Source organism: Phyllostomus discolor, chromosome 7 (assembly GCF_004126475.2).
Source record: "Phyllostomus discolor isolate MPI-MPIP mPhyDis1 chromosome 7, mPhyDis1.pri.v3, whole genome shotgun sequence".
NCBI lineage: Eukaryota > Metazoa > Chordata > Mammalia > Chiroptera > Phyllostomidae > Phyllostomus > Phyllostomus discolor.
In genome coordinates this window covers 30,572,962-30,591,595 of record NC_040909.2, presented here as the reverse complement: position 1 = coordinate 30,591,595, position 18,634 = coordinate 30,572,962, and the positions used below count along the sequence as shown (strand labels likewise).

General features: G+C 47.9%; 1 protein-coding gene across 4 annotated transcripts in view; it reads right to left on the bottom strand.

Moving 5' to 3' along the window:
• Positions 1–4,543: 4,543 nt before the first annotated feature.
• BFSP2 (beaded filament structural protein 2) overlaps positions 4,544–18,634 on the bottom strand; it is a 67,444-nt gene continuing 53,353 nt past the window's right edge. Inside the window, exons 5-7 of one of the 4 annotated variants that reach the window (XM_036030663.1) lie at positions 13,971–14,105; positions 7,101–7,321; positions 4,544–4,823 (exon numbers count right to left, since the gene is read on the bottom strand). In XM_036030663.1, coding sequence (XP_035886556.1) covers positions 4,817–4,823; positions 7,101–7,321; positions 13,971–14,105 — 363 coding nt within the window. In that variant the 3' untranslated portion in view covers positions 4,544–4,816. The remainder of the gene's footprint in view (positions 4,824–7,100; positions 7,322–13,970; positions 14,106–18,634) is intronic. The other 3 variants (XM_028517856.2, XM_036030664.1, XM_036030665.1) reach the window with 3 other exon arrangements.

The following is an 18,634-nucleotide window of genomic DNA, read 5'->3' as shown; positions in this document are numbered from 1 at the left end:
CTACTCACAAAAATTTACTTGAAATGGGTGAAAGACTTAAATGTTCAACTGAGAAAACATAAAATTCTAGAAGAAAAAAATGGAAAAGCTCCTGACATGGATCTTGGTAATGATTTTCTTGGGTTTGACACCAAAAGCACAGGCAACAAAATAAAAAATATGCAAGTGGGACTGCACCAAATTGAAAAGCTTCTGTAGAGCAAGGAAATGATGAACAAAAAAGGAGGAAAGTATCACAAACCACGTATTTGATGAGGGGTTAACATCTCAATTACATAAAGAACTCGCATAACTCAATAGCAAAAACAAACAAACAAACAAACAAACAAATATAGCTGACCTTGAACAACACAGGTTTGAATGGCACTGGTCCACTCACATGCAGAGGGCTGACTGTATGCATTGTTTTATACCATTTTTATAAAAGAAAACTGAGCAGCCACAAATTTGGGTATCTGGAACCAATTCTCTGCAGATACTGAAGGCCAACTTAGTTGAGTTTTGGAGGAGTCAAAATTTATATGTGGATTTTTGATTTCAATAGCCCTAACCTAAGTTGTTCAAGGGTCAACTGCCATCCCATTAAAAATGGGCACAGAAGCCGAATAGACATTTTTATAAAGAAGATATGCAAATGGCCAACAGGTACATGGAAAAGTACTCAGCATTACTCGTCATCAGAGGACTGGAAATCAAACCACAATGCTGTCACCACTGCACACTGGCCAGAATGGCTGTCATCGATAAGTTTAGTGATGGCGAGGGCGTGGGGAAGAGGGAGCTCGCACACTGTTGGGGGGGACTGCAGACTGGTGGGGCCACTGTGGCAAACAGTATGAGTCCCCTCTAAAAGTTAAAACTATAACTGCCACGTTATCCAGGAAGTCCACTTCTGGGATTATATCCCAAGCAAACAAAAACATTATGTGAAGCCCTGGCTGGCGTAGCTCAGTGGATTGAGCTTGGGCTACGAAACAAAGTGTTGCAGGTTCGATTCCCAGCCTGGGTCCATGCCTGGGTTGCAGGCCATAACCCCCAGCAACCGCACATTGATGTTTCTCTCTCTCTCTCTCTCCCTCCCCTCTCTAAAAATAAATAAATACAACCTTTAAAAAAACATTATGTGAAAGAGATATTTGTGCCCCCACGTTCATAGTAGCATTAAGCAGTAATTATTTCCGGTAACCATGTTAACAACCTAAATGTTCCCTGACGGATGAATGGATGTATGTATGTTTGTATATGTGTGTACACACACTGGAATATTATTCAGCCATCAGAGGAGGAAATTCTGTCATTTGAGACAACCTGGATGCATGGATGGACCTTAAGGGCATTATGCTAAATGAAATAAGCCAGACGGTGGAATCTTAAAAGAACAAAATCCAAACTCATAGAAAAAGAGACCAGATTTGTGGCTACCAGAGTCAGGGGTGGGTGTAGATGGGGAGAGGGGGAGTTGAAGGAAGGTGGTCGGAAGGTACCAAGTTCTGGTCACCACATTAGTAAGTACTAGAGGTGCCATGTGTAACGTGCTGACCACAGTTAACGTTGCCGAGTGGTATGCAGGGAAGTTGTCAACAGTAAATCCTAAGTTCCCATCACAAGGGAAAAAGCATTTTCGTGTCCATGTGAGATGATGAATCTTAATGTACTGTTGTAATCAGTCCACAATAGAAGTCAAATCATTATGCTATACATCTTAAACATATACAGGGCCGTATGCCAATGATATCTCAATAAACTGGAAAAATGTAGAATATCTGCAGGGTATTTAGAGATAATCGGAGACGAGCGTGGTGCTTGATGACTCTTGCTGACTCACCTGACACAAAATCCACAGAGATCCGATCTGGGTGCCTATTATGTCTTCTATATAAACTGAGTTATACGCAGGGGCCATGCAAATTGTGATGTGCTGCTTGGCCTGCTTTGCTCTGTTTCCACTGTTAGGTGCATGCCTAGACTCCCCAATGAGATTGTAAACACACCAGGGCAGAAACTCTGCCTTCTTTTTATTCTGGAATCTCCAAGACCAGCAAAACATCTGGGTACCAGGAGGTGCTCAGAAGTGGTATAGATGATGATGAAGGTGGGACTTAAGGACCCTGGTCTGAAAGCCAGGGAGTATTCTAGCAATATCGGTGGGAGTTTACACCGTGCTCCAGGAGCGAGGCTGGAGGCCAGTGGAGTTACCTGGTCTGGAAATAGAGCTCATCTGTGTCTTCAGAGGCGTCCACCGAAGCCCTTCTCTGGTCTCCAGAACGAATGCTCTGTCCTTGACTCCGACACAGCAGCAGCCTCCCTGCCACCTGTCAGTGGACCGCTGCCAGAGTGTAATTGCACCGGGTGTTGTGAGAGGAAGCCCGAGTTAAATAAGGCCCTGGCGGAGTCAGGAGGGCCAGTAGAGCCTTTTCTTACCTGTTAATGAAGCCTCATTAGAAACAGCAAGAACCTGTGCTGAGAACTGGAAGCACCAGCCAGCCTTGGCTCAGGCTGCCAACGGGTGATTAATGTGATGATTTACGGCAGCTGCTCTTTGAGATTACAGAGCAGAGGAGACCAGAGAGTGTGGCCTGGCCCAGTGTGCAGGCTGATGGAGACTTGGGGGTGGGTGCAAATCGTTTCTCCCCTTCTTCTAATGGCCGAAACAGCTTCTAGGTCATGGAAAAGGCATGGCCATTCAGACACAGAAGTACCTCCTTTGGATGGCTGACCTTTCATGGCCCTCCCACTGTATTTAGGTTAGGCATTTTGGTGTTAGCTGGCGGGGAGCAAAAAATTAGTCATAACAAGTAAGAGAAAAAGAAACAGCTTAGTGTACAGTGCATACAACACAGCGAGGCCAGCCACACACCGTGTTTTCTGGGGAAGGCCCTTGTATCCACTGGTTAGTCATGGGCACCCCTGCATTGTTGCTTTGCTTCTCTTTCAAGCTTTCTTAAGAGCCAATAAGGCTTCTATTGTTTCTGTTGGCCGTGGCTATATGGAACCGCAAATGCTGGGGGGAGGGTGTCTTCAAATGTGCCCGTAGTGGACACGTCCCCCTGTCCGGATCAGACTTTATGAGGACAAAGACTCGGCTGGGATATTTTGGTCTGTGATTCTGCGTGACAGGTGGACTGACAGAAGCTTGAGGGAAAAACTAAAAAATGGAGGTTGGGTGTGTGTGTGTGTGTGTGTGTGTGTGTGTGTGTGTGTGTGTGTGGTTTTGGAGGCTCTGAGAGCCTGTGTAGGATACAGGTGGTGGTTTCACTTTTAATCAGAAGGCAGCGGAGCCTTGCCTGGGTAGGTGGCAGATGCAGGAACTATATTTGGCTGGCCTGGGCCCTGACCCTGGAAGAAAATTCTGAGGCTCCAAGTGAGGTAAGCAACCACAACCTAACTAATCCCTCAGACTTAAACTGAAGTTCGCTTTACACTGACTGCGAGGTGCTCTGACGACAGCGGTGAGATGTGTGTGTCTGCACGTCAACACCCATGCCGAGTGCGTTAAAGAGGTATGAATGCTTTGCGCTGCCTGCAATTATGACACACGCAATACAGCACCACGCCTGTCCCCTCTCTAACAAGAGTGCTGTTTTCGCCCCCAATCGTGGCAAGCTTGCCTGCCTTGAGCTGAACTCTTGCCCAGGTAGTGCATTTGCGTCGATAAACCCAAGAGCAGCTGATCCTTGGGTGGCAAGGGAGATGGCATCATGCTCAAGGAACTTTCCGGAGCCTTCAAGAATGGCTTCCTGAGCAAAAAGGCCAGGCAGGCCAAGTGATATGGAGACAGGCTAGTAAGTCAGGACAAGCAGAACAGGGAAACTGAGACAGATCATTAAACAGCCAAGCAGTTTGCAGACTTCTAGTAAATCTCATCTTCTCTAAATCAAGGACACTTGGTTTGCACTTCTCCTCCCCAACTGGAGGAAAAATAGCTTAACTCAGCCCACTCAGGGAGATAGATAGCAGAAATCCAATTAGCGACATTTGACAACCACAGCCAAGGACAGATGAAGTTAAAAGAATAAATCTCATTTTTGGAGCATCAGCATAAAGCCAATGAGTGTTCTATTGAGATATTCTCCTAAGACCTTCCCTAAACCCCCAGCCTTTGAAACCCTCGAGATGAAGCAGCTAGCACGAGCTCTCTCCCCCACTCCCCACAGGCCGGCATCTCCTAAACTCTAAAAGGCCCCATGAGACTTGCAGCCGGGAGAGCAATGGGTAGAGGAGGCAGCTGGTCCTGGACTGACCCCCTGAACCTGTTTCTAAGGCCCCGTCTTCTCCTTTCTTTCCTATGACATTTCTAGAGAATCAAAGCAGCCCAGCCTAGGTGCTCCTGGTGCTTCTGCTATGCTAAGCCCTTCCTTGTTCCACTGTCCCCAGCTTTAATAAACACACTCTCAAAATCACCTGGACTCGTGTTGTGAAATCTTTCCCGAACAAAATCAAGAACCCACACACTTCCAGTGGGCCCTGGGCAGCCCCTCTCGGGGCCAGGTCCCCTTTCTGGTAACACTACCTGCCTCCATCTGATAGAACAAGGTAGGCAGACTGGAAGCCGCACACGAAACATTTATTTGGAGAGAGACAGGGAGGTTGCTAAGCTACAGACTACTTAAATTTAAGGCAGAAGGACCCTCTCTCTCCACTTCCAGGAAGCTTTTCAGCTCAAGCTGAATCAACCCGGGAATCTCGCAGGTAATCCAGCTTGGGGTAGGTGGGGGATAGATGGGGTTTTGGGGGTTGGTGGGGGGTAGGGAGAAAATCCTTAAGAAACTTCATGGTGAGGAAGGCAGCGTTTCCTTCACGAAAAGAGAAAGTTTCTTCATTGCCTGAAACAAATAAAGAAAAACACATTTGAGTGAGAGAAGCCATGAGTGACGGAAATTAGTACAGACATCACAGGAAGAGTGTAGGAAAGGTGGGTGTCTCGTGGAAAGAAGTTGGCCTTTGGAACAAAACAACTTGGGTTTCACATCCCTGCTCCGGGGTTGTTAGCCGCGTGACCTCGAGCAAAGGACTGAAGCTCTCTGAGGCTTTGCTTCTCTTCTGTAAAATGGGGATGATGATGTCACCCCAGCAGGGTTTCAGGGAAAATGGAGATAACAGAGAATGTGAAACTGTGCTGGCACATCCCAGGCACTCACTGAATGGTATTCTTGTATTCCTGAAGAAAAGTCAGCCTAACTTGGTGCTTTGTGTATATGTTTAAAACAAATGTGTGCATCTATTCAGATGTTCATAGTCATATGCAAAAATTAACTCGGTCAGAAACATCTAGCTTTTGTGATCAACAGTAACCATCCCATGAAAAGACAGTTGAAAAAGTGCTTGATGACACACTTTCCCTGTGAAAGGGGGAGGGGTTAGGTGGCCTCCATGCAGCTCCCTGGCGTTCTGAGGAAAGGGATGGGTGTTACAGAGTGCGTGCGTTGCAGAGAGCCGGGAGCCGGGGCTCCAGTCCCGGCTCTGCCTCCACCTGCCCGCCGGATCACAGAAAGTTCCTTTTCTGCTCTGGGCCTTTGTACATTATTTTTTGCTGGGGCTTGGACTATATAATCACTAAGTTATCTCTTAGAAATGATATTCTATTCCTTATTCAATGCATGCCACAGAAAGGACCTTGGAGGGAGATATGGAAACCTAGAATTATGATAGAATAAAGGCTTGGATTTCCTTAAAGAGCTGGCAAGAAGCTAGTCCCAAGACTCAGGCATATGCTCCTGGAATCCTTGCCCATTAAAAAAAGACTGCGTGTATACATCTATGTACATATGTGCATATATATACATGTATATCTACATAGACATTATGTCATCCCTTCTCCTGGCCTCTCTCCAGTACGGAGGCTGGAAAAGCTAAAAAGTTGCTTTCCCAGCACCCCTTGTACGTAGGTATGGTCAATGAAATCAAGGACAGTCCATTGGAGGACTTCTCAAACATTTTTCCTTCTCTGACTGACAAAGAAGTTACCCAAGGAGAGGCCCTTTTGCTGTCCTCTCTTCCTTCCCCCTTCTTGTTGTGAAAGAGGACATAATACCTGTAGCTGTGGTAGGCGTTTGGCAACCATGGGTGACAAAGAGGAAGACAAAAAATCAATGTGTCAGGCAGGGATGGCATATCAGAATGATGAAAAGAGCTTGGGACCTTAATGAAATCATGGAGAAACCTAGACCACCCTGTTCCTGGAACTTGTAAGCAGACACGGTTTGTGCCTCGCTGCTCACAGTGTGGTCTGCAGGCCAGTGGTTCTGGCATCACCCAAGAGTTTTGTTAGAAATGAAGAATCTTAGGCCCCAGCCCAGACCCACTGAAGTAGAATCTGCATTTTATTTTATTTTATTTTATCTTATTATTTTTTAATTTAAATTATTTTATTGTTGTTCAATTACAGTTGTCTGTATTTTCTCCCCACCCCTTCCTCCCACCTCCTCCAAACCCATCTCCCTCCCTTGCTTCCACCCTCCCCCTTGGTTTTGTCCATGTATTCTTTAAGAATGTGCATTTTAAAGAGATGCCCATTTAAAGAGAATGTGCATTTTGGGTACTATGGGTGCACATCAAATGTCAGGTGCATTGGTTTATAGACCCACTAATTAGGCTCTATTACATGCAGCTGAAAGCATTCCTAATAGTTACCATGTATGTACAGCAAGTCCTCACATAACATTGTCAATAGGTTCTGGGAACTATGATGAAACCAATTTTACTATAGAATAATTAATATAAATAAGTTCCTATGACATGTCATCAACATTATAATGAAATGCTGTTGAACTAAAAGACTTTATTTGAGAACCTGCTGTACTCAGTATGTATGAACACTTATAGGTATGTCTATGTGTGCACATCTGTTCATGTGATTATAGGCAGGTGCACACACACGTGTATACATGCATATATATTTGTCTATATACTTGTGCACATATGTATGTGGGAATAGAAGAGTCCTGGAAGGACAGAGCTAAGCTATGGGACTGTGTGTGTGTGTGTGTTGGGGAGTTCGGGGTGATTTCTTCTATCTCAATTACTTCTAAGTGTTTGAAAACAATATTTTTTAAAACAATGGGTTGTGCTCCTTCTATAATTAAACAAGAAGAGAGACTCACTCGCTCTCCTCCCGGTCCAGCAGAGCGTGGTAGGACGCCAGGTCCCTCTGCAGCTGGCACCTGTGAGCCAGCAGATGCTCACGGGCCCGCTGCTGCTGCTCCGCCTCCTCGCGCACCTCCCGGAGCTCCGCCTCCAGCCTGCTGACTACGGTTCCCAGGTTCTGTAGCTCCAGGTCATGCCAGTGCTTGGCATCATGCAAGGTGTTCTCCAGGCCTCGTTTCTGCAAGAAGGAACATGTCCAAACTCAAGGCAGACAGGCAGGGTCCTTGGAGTGGGAGGCATGTAGAGCAGTGGGAGGGGCTGGCATTGGTCTGGTCCTCCATTTCTTCAAGGACAATGACCTTGCTAAGCTTATATGGCTTGGTGTGGAAATAATGAATTTTCCTCAGGAGGCCAGACTCTTATTTAGTTTAATTCACTGATTGTTCTGATGGGGTGAGGGTGGATGTGTGTGTGTGGGATGTGCAGCGGGGGGGGGGGGGGGGTGCGGTGAGGGCAGGAAAGGAAGGAAGAGAAAGGGGATGGGGGGATGGGGAGAGATGAAATATAAGAATGAAAGATGAGTGAGAAAATGAGAGAGAGAGAGAGAAATTCACACACCCATACACACACACAGGGAAGCAGTTGGCAGGTGTCTCTTCAAAGGAACCTTGCTCTCTCAGTGGCCTCTGGGCCTTTTTGCTCAGGTTTTCTCACCCCCTGGGGGGCGGATTTCCCTTCCACTGCTGAAACCCCATCCATCATTCAGCTCAAATGCTGTTTCCTCTGACATTCTTTCCCAGATTACGAGTTAGAATGAATGTCCCTGGCCTTTCCATACTCAGCACTTTTTTCTCCAGTGTTTTGGGTGCACATTTTGGCTAATCCCTTTCCTTCTGGCTGCCCCTTCACTGTGGGGGCCCCACTGCCCCTATCCTGAGCCTGCTTCTCTCTGAGCTGTGCCCCCGGGCCTGTGTTCATGGGTCTCTCCCCTCTGCCAATGACTCCTGCCTTGGCACTTCTAGCACAGACCTTTCCCCCAAGCCCCGACCCATGATGAACTTCTTGCTGGAACTACGTACAGTCCAGGGCACCTTGAATCAAGGCGTCCAAAATGGATCCACTCTCTTCCCCTTGGACCTGTTGGTCTTTCCTATTCTGTGCTTCAGCAGGTGAGCTCATGAGAACTAGAAACTGGGGAAAGACATGCCCCTGACCTTCTTGCTTCCCTCCCAAATTCAGTCATTGTGGAATCCTGCCTCTTGAGCATTCTGAAAAGTTTCCACATTTGTTCCCTCTCTTCTCCAGTCACCAATACCCAGGATCGATGCTTATCACCTCTCATCTAGGGTAACCTCATGGCCTCTTAGCTTGTCTTTCTGCCTCTAGTTCCTCCTTCTGCTACGTTCCCCACACGGAAGCTACGGTGCTCTGTTGAAAGTCCAAACCTGGGCTTGTATCTCCTGTGCTTTAACCACATCTGCAGTGTCCCTAACAAGGCACATGGGAGTGGCCTGGCATCTTTCCATCTTTACCCCCACCACACCTAAGTGGGGAACACAGCTAGTCTTTGAGTAAAACGGGGTTCATGCTGTTTCCTGCACCTGCACCATCCTTTTCCATTCCTTCCATCCTCTCACCTGGTTGGCTCCTACTCATCCCCAATTCTAAGCTCAGGGGTCACCCCCCTACCCCAGAAAGCCTTTCTTGATGCTCTCTTGCCCCTATCACCACCTGCTGGGTTAGGTGCTCCTCCTCTTGGTTTCCATGGCTGCCTGAGTGCACACGTGCCCTGGAACTTTCAGAGTGGGTTGAGGTCCTTAGGGGCATGTGTCCTCTAGCAGATGGTGAGCTCTTTGAGAGCAGGGACCAAGTGTCTGTAACCCCAGTGACAATACAGGGCCTGGCACAGTGTAGGTGTAGATGCCTGTGTGCGTAGGTTGCTCAGGATGACAGCGCTTAAGTACACTAATCACCCTATTTATCTGTCTCCCTGCTAGCTGGAAACCTTTTTCTCATCTCCCTGTGTACCATGCCCTGCATGCTGTAGGGCTGACCACAGATGCCTTTAAAAATCTGTGTACATCTGTCTAACATTTTTAATAGTTGTAACTATGGTGAACCTATAATTTAGTATCTGGCTTTTTACATAACACGTAAGAAACACATAAATATCTTTCTAAATTGGATAGAGTCAAATTTTGCTGAAACAAATTCCTGTACCCTGATCCCAAGGAGGAGATTTTTTTGTACCCTTTTGACCACTGTGGCTGAAATGAAAGATTTTTGGTTATTGATGCTGTCTTAGATCCCAGCTGTTGCTAAGTGGGGTCACCATATTATCTTATTTAAATCTTAATTCCATGGGATACAAGGATGTTGAGTCAGATTCCCATCCTACATTTACAGGTAGCAAACTGTGATTGGTAGTTGAATAGATGTATATTAGTAACTGGTCTAAGGCTATTATTTTGCTGATGGGATCTGAGAACCCCCCTATGACAGTGAGGATACAGAAATGGCCACCCCAACTTTGAGAATTATTGTTCCATCTCTCCCACAGTCCCCAGGTTTTCTCCCTTTGTTTATCAGGAAATTGTTTGGTTTATGAGTAGAGGTTGTTGACATTGGACCTGTAACACCTGTGATTTGGAAAGCCATTTTGCAGAGCCATGGTTGAGTCCTCTGTTTATAGTGCTGGATCCAAGTTCAGGGGCGACTCCTGCATGTGGCCTAGGCCTTTTCCCTGATGACTCAGGACCCACTGCCCAGGGTGGGTTCCTGGGAACCTCCGTCTCACCCTCAGAGGCCAAGTTCAGTTTCACCATCTGAGCCCCCCAACATCCTGGCCTGGTTCACACCAAGAGGCTTGAGCCTCAGTCCTGGGACCGGGCCCCTGCTGCACGGGTCCTAGCCCTGGCCTGCTAGGCGGCACGTGTAGCACCAGAAAGCAAACTGAGCCCTCACGAGCACCCTTACTCCCCAGTTTATGGGGATTTGAAGGGATGCCCTTGAGTTATAAACCCTCCAGAAAGTAACATAGCAACCTATTAATTTCTGGTCTAGAATTCCTGATTTGAGTTGACTGAACACAGAGCTTAGTATGCCTCAGGCACCATTATTAGTGCCTGGCTGCTGGTGTAAATGGTGTCTGGCTGGAAAAGAAGGCCAAACATCTCATCAGCTTGGCTTCTGAGGCTCATGTAACCTGCGGGCGCCTTGTGTGTGCACAGGTTGCTCTGAGTGAGGATGACAGGGTGGCTGGATGAACTCTGCCATGTTTGAAGGCTATGGGGGGTATACTACCTGTTCTGGCTCTGTCTGTGCTCCTAACCTTGGCTACAAGGTGCAGTGACCAGAACTCTGATCTACCTGAGCCAGAAGGTGACAGAGGCAGCCTGTCCTGAGTCCTAGGCATGGCTAGCATGTCACCACACCTAAGTCTCTGGTTGTGGGTGTGAGTTTTTTTTCCATTTGTTCCAACAGTTAGAACCATGGGTTTAAGTTAGGGGACCAGATGATGCAAAGTTGGGGTTACTTTACTGGTGGTTCTATGAATGCTATAGTGATAATTAATAATGCTGTTTATTGACAGCTCACTCTGTGCCAGGCACTGCGCTAAGGGCTCACACTATCTCAGTAATCATCCCAATGGCTTTATAAGGTAAATCCTGTTATGGTCCAGGGGTAGATCACTTTTTCAAAGGCAGCTGCCACAGTGATCTCCGCCCCACCTGCTCTTTCTCTATGGGCCATTGCTGTGGCCCCATCAAGAAGTGGAGTTTCGTTCTCTTCCTGTTGATTCTGGACTGGTTTTGTGACTGCTCTGACAGTAGCATGCTGCCTGAGTGATGTCCAGGGACTTCCCAGCCCAGGTGTTAAGAGAACTGCTAGTTTTTGTGCTCACACTCCGATGGAAGCCGGACCCCAGTCCAACTCTGCAAGACTCCGATGACATGAGGGAGTCACAGTCAGCTACACAGAGGGGACACAAGGAGAGAGGAAAAGAGACGCACAGCTGAGGCACCAGATGTGGGAGCTGAAACGGCCGTTCTTGGATGTTCCAGCCCCAGCAGGTGCTACATGGAGCAGGGAAGAAAAAACCCTCTCTGAATTCTGCCTAAATTGTCCTAAGCCACGAACACAGCAGATAAATACAAATAGATCCTCACTTTATAAAAAGTGAGAAAATGGAATTTTAGTGGTCACACAGCTCATGGTAGAGGAGCCAGGGCTGACCCCAGCCTGAGTGCCAGCCCTCCCGTTCGTTCCATAGGGTGGGCATGGTCTCGGACAGAAAGGTAGCCAGCGGGGCTTGGCTCCTCCACTTCTTTGTGTTAGGAGGAAAGCCCCAGAGCCACAGACTTCTCATCTGCAAAACGGGATGGTAGCCACAGCCCAGCCCTCTTCTCAATGTTTCTGCAAGGATCCGATGAGAGAATGCATATGAGCGTGTTCTTATTACTATTGGTGTCACTTGGAAGAAATTTTGCTTTCAGCGCTGTACCGAGTAATTTGGGGACATAAAAGTGATTACACCTTGTCCCTGCCCTCAAGTAGTTAGTGCCACTTTGGTGGATGAGCTAATTTCATCACAGGCACCACTGTGAGTGTGAGTGGGTGGCAGGTGGGAGACACCACCCAGCTGTGGGAGTCAGGAGCTGTGCATTTCAGCTCACCTGTGCTCAGGGTATGCGGTAGGGGTGGGCACACCTGTGGGGAGGAGTCTCCTCCCAGCCACGGGGAGGACGCATCCAAGGACTGAAGGGTAGGAAAGTAACGGACGAGTTCTGGACATTAACATGAAGCCTGAGCTGGGAGACGGTGGGAGGTCTGGCAGAGGAAGGCCTCTGTGGTGGACCGGGCCCAGGGTTAGGGACACTGCAAGTGCAGACGAGAGGAGACAGTAGATGGAGGAATGTCCAGACGGGGCAACACAAGACAGCTGGAGTCTGATGAAGGAAAGAGGTGGCGGATACAGCTTCAGAGGTCTGTTGAAGTGGGAAATGGAAACCAGAGATCTTGTGTTGGCGGATCTTAATTTTATCAGCAGGATAATACAGGTGGCAGCACCTGCTGAGGGACAGCGGTGCGCATGTGCGGGGGGGCTCACCGAGAATGGAAACGGTTGGGAGCACCCACTCTGAGGAGCACAGCACCCTCCACTTCCTTCAGTTCTCTGTGCAGAGGTTTCCCCCACCAGCCAAGGTCCGAGCTCTTAGAGGGCAGGAAGCTCCCGATTCATATTTGCCTCCCAGGGTCTACGGGAGGGCTTTGCACATAGTAGGCACCCAGTGTATGCATGTGGAGTGTGTGCTGAGTGATGGGCCACCTGCCATTTAGGAGTAATTCATCTGGGCTTTTTTGATGGTGTGGCCTTGAGAATATGTTCTCAAATCTTTTCCCTGGAATTTTCTGTCACCAGAAGGACATCTGGGGAGGGAAGGGCAGCCCCTTAACTGTGCCTAAAGCACAGGGGGGAAAGCCAGCACCCCTAACATTAGGGTGTTTACCAGTGGTTCTGGCAGGTGAATGAAATAATGAGCATAAATTCACATAAATAATGCCATCTCTTTTAGATTTTTTAAGAAGTGAAAGTGTGAAACAGCATTGCTTTAAAAAGTAGTTTCCTGATTTTTCTCACTTCAGATCCTTTCCTCTCACCCCCTTGCTCTGACCCAGATCCCAGCAGAGGATGAGTAGGGCAGAAGGGGAGCACGTGGTGCGGGTCACGTGTGGCAAGACGACTGCACCTCCTCCCTGAGCTGCCCCGGCCCTGTGTGGCTTTGCTGGCCAGAGGACAATGGACCCCAGTGACCTGAAGACCCGCGAAGGAAGGGAACTGGGGGCGATAGGATGATCTTGACAACAGGCAGGGAGAAAGTTGTTTCTGAGGGGAGCCGACTAGAACTAACTCCTTGGCAGGCTGTGGCTGCAGCGGAAGGTTGGGGGGGGTGCTGCTGGTTTAATGATGGGGCTGATTCGGGTGGCAAAATTGAGATGCAGATTTATGGGGTGTGGTGGAAGAAAAGGGCCTTAACAATGGTATCTAATCAGCCCCAGGACTTGAGGCTGGTGGGCGAGAAGGGTTTCTTGGGCCTCAGTGGTCTTCAGATCATCTCTGCAGTACACATGGTGCCCTCCAGGGGGCGTCCAGGAGGAGCTGTGCTTGAACTTTAGGCCATCTCAGAGAGCAGAGGTGCACTGCTGTACTACTAACAATCATTTAAATTAATAATAATAATTAATGATGCGAGAGAGCCACTCACAACCACAGTGAGTCTGAGTCTGAGGGGCTTTCTAGATGTCTTAGGTTGAGTGCCCCAGAAACAGAGCCTGAGACAGGGACCCTGGTGTGGATATAATTAAGGGGTTGCCCTCAGGAAAAGGGGGAGCAAGGAGAGCAGGATGGGGCAGGGAAGGTGATGAGCCAGGAGGTGGTCATGGAGGCGTCTGGCTACAGCTTGACCCCACAGAGCCTCTGGAGGGTGAATTACACTAAGGGCTGGTTCCACTTTGACACAAGGGAGCTGGGTCTTCAATTCCCCTGTGAGCCAGCCATTGGCTGGGAAGGGGGCTGGCCTAACTTCCCGAGGGCGGGTGTCTTCTGTTTGGCTGAGGGCAATTCTCTGGAGAAGGGGGGCAGCAGAGGAGGAGCATCTGCGGGCACGAGTGGCCAGCACTCATGGCGGCAGCCTGGTGAAGCGTGTCTGGGCTGGGCACTCACCGTGTCTACCACGCTGTGATTCGGTATCAGATAACCTTTCAGGCCTCAAAGACCTGCTGTGAGATGGAAGTCCCTTGTATATTGTGACCCGCAGGACTGCAGTTCAATGGTGGAGAGGTAAAATTGTTCCAAGAAAAGCCAGGTCTCCTCCTGGCCCACTCACCAGGGCGCGCAAGGATTCCGTCTCAGCCTGGAGGCTCTGCACTTGGCACGAAGCGTCGTGCACCTCCGCCCTGAGGGCGGCAGCCAGCTTCTCCTCCTGGGTCTGGGCCAGGCGGGCCACTTCTGCCTGCTGCTGTGGACAGGGAGGTCTCCGTGAGCAGGATGAGCGGAGAGGCCGCCGCCGCCTCCGTCCTCCCCCTCCCCTTTCTGATGACCGCCCCACTGCTTCTAACTCAGAGGAAACTGCTATTAGATTTAAGAATTCCTGTTTTTCTATAGGTGCACACACCAGCTTGTAATAAACATTCAGTTTGAACATATAAAGCATGCAAATAGAATGACATTCAAAAGATTTTCTAAAGAATCTATGGTAGCGCCCTGGCCGGGTGGCTCAGCTGGTTGGAGTGTCGTCCTGTACACCAAGGGGTTTCTGTGTGATCCTCGGTCAGGGCATGTGCTGGGCTGTGGATTCCATCCCGGGTTGGGGCCCTTACAGGAGGCAAATGATCAATGATTCTCCCTCACATCCATGTTTCTTTCTCTCTCTAAAATCAATAAACATATCCTCTGGTGAGGACTAAAAAATTATATGGTAGAAAGCACATAGAATCTTTTTTCCCTGTGCTCTAATTACTCAGTTCACCTGTTTACAGTTTTTTATACCTCCTTCCAGAAATATGTCATATAAGTATTTATAAATAAATATGTATGACCACCCCCTTGCTTTGGTAGTTAATCTATCTTGGAAAATATTCTAGTATATCCGCACATACACGTCCATCACATTCTTTTACACAGGACTGCCCTGTTGGGAAGTACCATAATTATTTAGAAGCCCCGCAATGAGGGGCACATCTGTGGCTTCCAGTCTTTGCCTGTTGTAATCAATGGCGCAAAGCATAACCTACATCCCTCATTTTGAGTCCGTGGGAATATCTCTGGGGGTAAGTTCCTGTTGTGGAATTGCTGAATCAAAAGTGTAGACATCTGTGACTTGGATGAATGTTGCCAAATCGCCCTTCCGAAAATCTGTAACTCCTTCCAGCACTGTAACACAGTGCCCATTGCCGCGCCTTGTTCAAATGAGTAATTAACAGGCTTGATCTGATGGTCCCCATTTCCTAGAAAAAGCGTGTCTGGCCACAGCTGTGACTACGAAGGGGCAGGTCTGTGTTTTGGGCCTTCTCCCTGAGCAAGACGGACATGCTATGATCCCTCCCCACGTGCTCAGGGGAGCAGGATGTTGTTACTCCTCTCTCCGCTGGGAAAGGGGAAAAACGAGAGATTGCCCTCAAGATAACTTCAAGCCAAGTCTGATGGCGTGCCACCAAGCCAGGGGGGTAGGAGAAAAGCACTGCTTTGTCTCCTAGTTTACTGGCTTTTTGGATTGGCCACTTTTATTCCATATGAATACTTACTTATTGAATTATGCAAAAATAATCCAATCCAACTGACTGGCTCAGAAACCCCACGTCAAAAGGCTCATACCGCAGGAGTAGTTCTTGCAGTTTTTGCTGTTGGGAGGCTGTAAGGAACTCAGCACAAGTGCCCACTGAAGGCCTGGGATCAGCTGAAGGAAAGCAGAAGCCGTGGGCACAGCTCCAGCTGGTCACCTGGGCCACCACTCAGCCTCTCTGTGCCCCTGTCTCTGCCCATAGGGTGCAGATAACAATGAGTGGTAAATGATAATCCCATGACTATCCCCCAAATCACATGAGGCTTCCTTCAGGTTATGCATGTAGAAGCTTTTAGAACTTAAAAGCATGCAGACACTGGCCGTATATGCTTTCTATATGTGAAAAGTAGTGTTAACCAATAAATGCATTTGTAAAGCCACTATGAGTTGAATACTGCTAATGACAACTAACCCGTGTGCAGGAGTACTGACTCTGGGCCAAGCACTCAGTTAACAGCTTTTAGTCTGTGATCTCATTTAATTTTCATGACCCCATGAAGCAGGTGTCACGATTATTCCCATTTTACATGAGGAAACTGAGATTGAGTCATTTTTCAAGATCATGTGGTCCTGGGGGTGGAGCTGGGACCCGTGCAGCAGCAGACCCCAGAGCCATGCTCTTAACCAGAGCTTAATGCTGCCGCTCCCACCGGTCTTAGCCGAAGACCCTGAAGTTGGAGTTGCCTTCCCAAGGTGAAGGTGGATCACTCTAAAACACCCTCATTGTCTGCCAAGTCCTCCCGTGATCAGTGGTCCCAATGTTCCTTCTCTCTTTGGGGCTGGGACCTGGCCAGATGGGCTGTGTGGGTGCGTGGGGGCAGGAGAGGGGTGTCCTGACAGGCAAGTGGAGTCAGGTGGCCCAGCCTCGCAGAGGGGCCAGTGGCAGTGTGAGCTGGGGCCAGCGGCTCCCCTCAGCTTACGAGAGCCGCGTGTTAAATTTTCAGAAATTTTGTAAGCTAGTTGTTGTTAAACACCGCCATTGTTAAAAATCAAATTATACCAACTCACAATTAAATAAGTTATATTAAAAATGGTAATAAATACTCAAAATGCATCACTTGCTAATTATTTACATTTTGTCATTATCTGCTGTCATTACACTGATGGCACCTGTGTGGTGGAAAGGACTGGTGTGTCCCTGCCCAACTCCGTGTTCATCAACCTTGAGCTGCTAGTTTGAAATCAGCGTAGACACCGTGAGTCACTGTTTTACTGATTGTCTAGACTTAGAAAGGGAGGCAGAAAATGGTAACAATGCAGATCCAACTTAAAAGTGGGTCCTATCTGCAGCTGTTGCACTGTGAGTGGCACAAAAACCAGAGGGCACATCCCTCCAACGTTTGGAAACTGTTATCTGACCCATGGAGAAGTTACATCATTGGTGAGTGAACTCATGAAGGTCAACACAAATCAACCAAGATTCCCATCAGAGTTATCCTCATTTATCATTGAGTGACTTTTTGTATAGTCAGGTATTAATAGTCAGACATTTTTCTGTAGTCTGATCTGGTGACACTATTGTCGGTGACAGAATTATAAAAATGGTTGGTGGGTTTTGCAAGAGATAGCAAGTCACACTGCAGTTACAGGTGCAAATGGAAAGGCAAAGCAGGTATTCATCTGAAAATTTATGTTATTTCTAAAATTAGATGAATAAAATATCACCAGAAATCCTATGTCACTTTTATGTGGCATTGTGAATCTGACTGACGTGTACATGCACACGCTTACATTCCCGCCATGCCCCGCACAGCTGTGAAATGTGGCTGGGGCAGCGTGGGTAAGAGCCGGGCATGAGCGGACGGAGGGCAGGTTCCAAAGCCTTGGTGGGTGGGTCTGGACTGAAGCTGCTGGCCGAGGCTGTAGCCACAGTCCCCATTAGATCTGCCTGTCCCTCCTGTCAACCCAGACAAGTGGCTTGTATTCAATGGTACGTACCAGTGTCTGGAGGGATGAATCCCTAGGTTTCAGTTTCATTAGCAGAATGCTGTCCCTGAGTGTTTCCCAAACATTCTTGGATGACCAACATGGTTTTTCACATATCTGCATACTAATTTGAACTATTTTTATTTTAACCAATTCCCTTTGTCTTTGTAAATAAATGTGTATAAAATGGAAACTGTAGACTGGTCTCAAATTTTGATGTGCGTCAGCATCATCTGGGGAATCTCGTGAAAGGGCAGGTCCTGATTCAGGAGTCAGGGATCTGAGGGCCCAGGAACCTGCATTGAAAACTGTCATCCTGTGATGCCTGGGCCACGGAAGCAAGTTTCTAGATTGCTATAGAAGCCGATGGAACTGCTTTACTTGCTGCAGAGAGAAGATAACTGAAAAATTAATAAACTTAAAACAGAACAATGTTATTTTATTCTAGCAAATGGTACCTGCCAAGCAGCTGAGTCCCAAAGCCTGCTTTCTCTTTGTTGAAAGCTGAGGTTAACAAGTACAAGAGAAGTGTTAATGACCTACCAGACCAAAGGGAAACTTTCTTATAGTTTAAGATTGAAAGAGAAAAAGAAATGAACTTGATCACAACGAATTACATTGCCATTTCATATCACGTCTCCTGCCTTCTCAAACCAGCTTACCACACACTTGCCCTGCATCTGGGAACACTTAGGTGTGTGAACTCACCTAAAATGATTACATGCTCTTCTCCCGTGCCTGTTTAGATTTATACTTTCCAGTTATTGCAATAACTCTACTTCTGTTTCCATTTCGACCCCGTGCCTCCAGACCTCTCCTCACAGATCAAATAGCGGGTGTGTGATTCCTGAGCCTGAGGATAGGAAGGCAGGACTAGCTCTGTTGCTAGGGTGTGTAATGAGATTCAATTATGTTAGTCCCCACTCTTTCAAACCAGCCTGAAATCTTGGCTTCCTCCTGCAGGAGCTGGGCTGCCAGTGGTTGCACCCCACCCACATTTCTGGGGCAGGAGAGCATGTGGACATTTTGAAATATGGTCAACATTTTCAAATTAACAAAGTTTTAACTTTGATTCTCACATGACTGCATGTGAAGGATGGACGTGGGTGAAGAAAGGCAGCATGCTCTTGAGTCAATCAGAATGGAGTACTTCAGGGTTTCCAAATGGAGGGGGAAATGCCACCCAACCCACTTGGCTGACTTGCATTGCCATCCCCCAGAACATCCTTGGCGATGACCCGGAGTTGGAAGGGATGCCAGTCTGTAGTGTGAGGGGAGAGCAG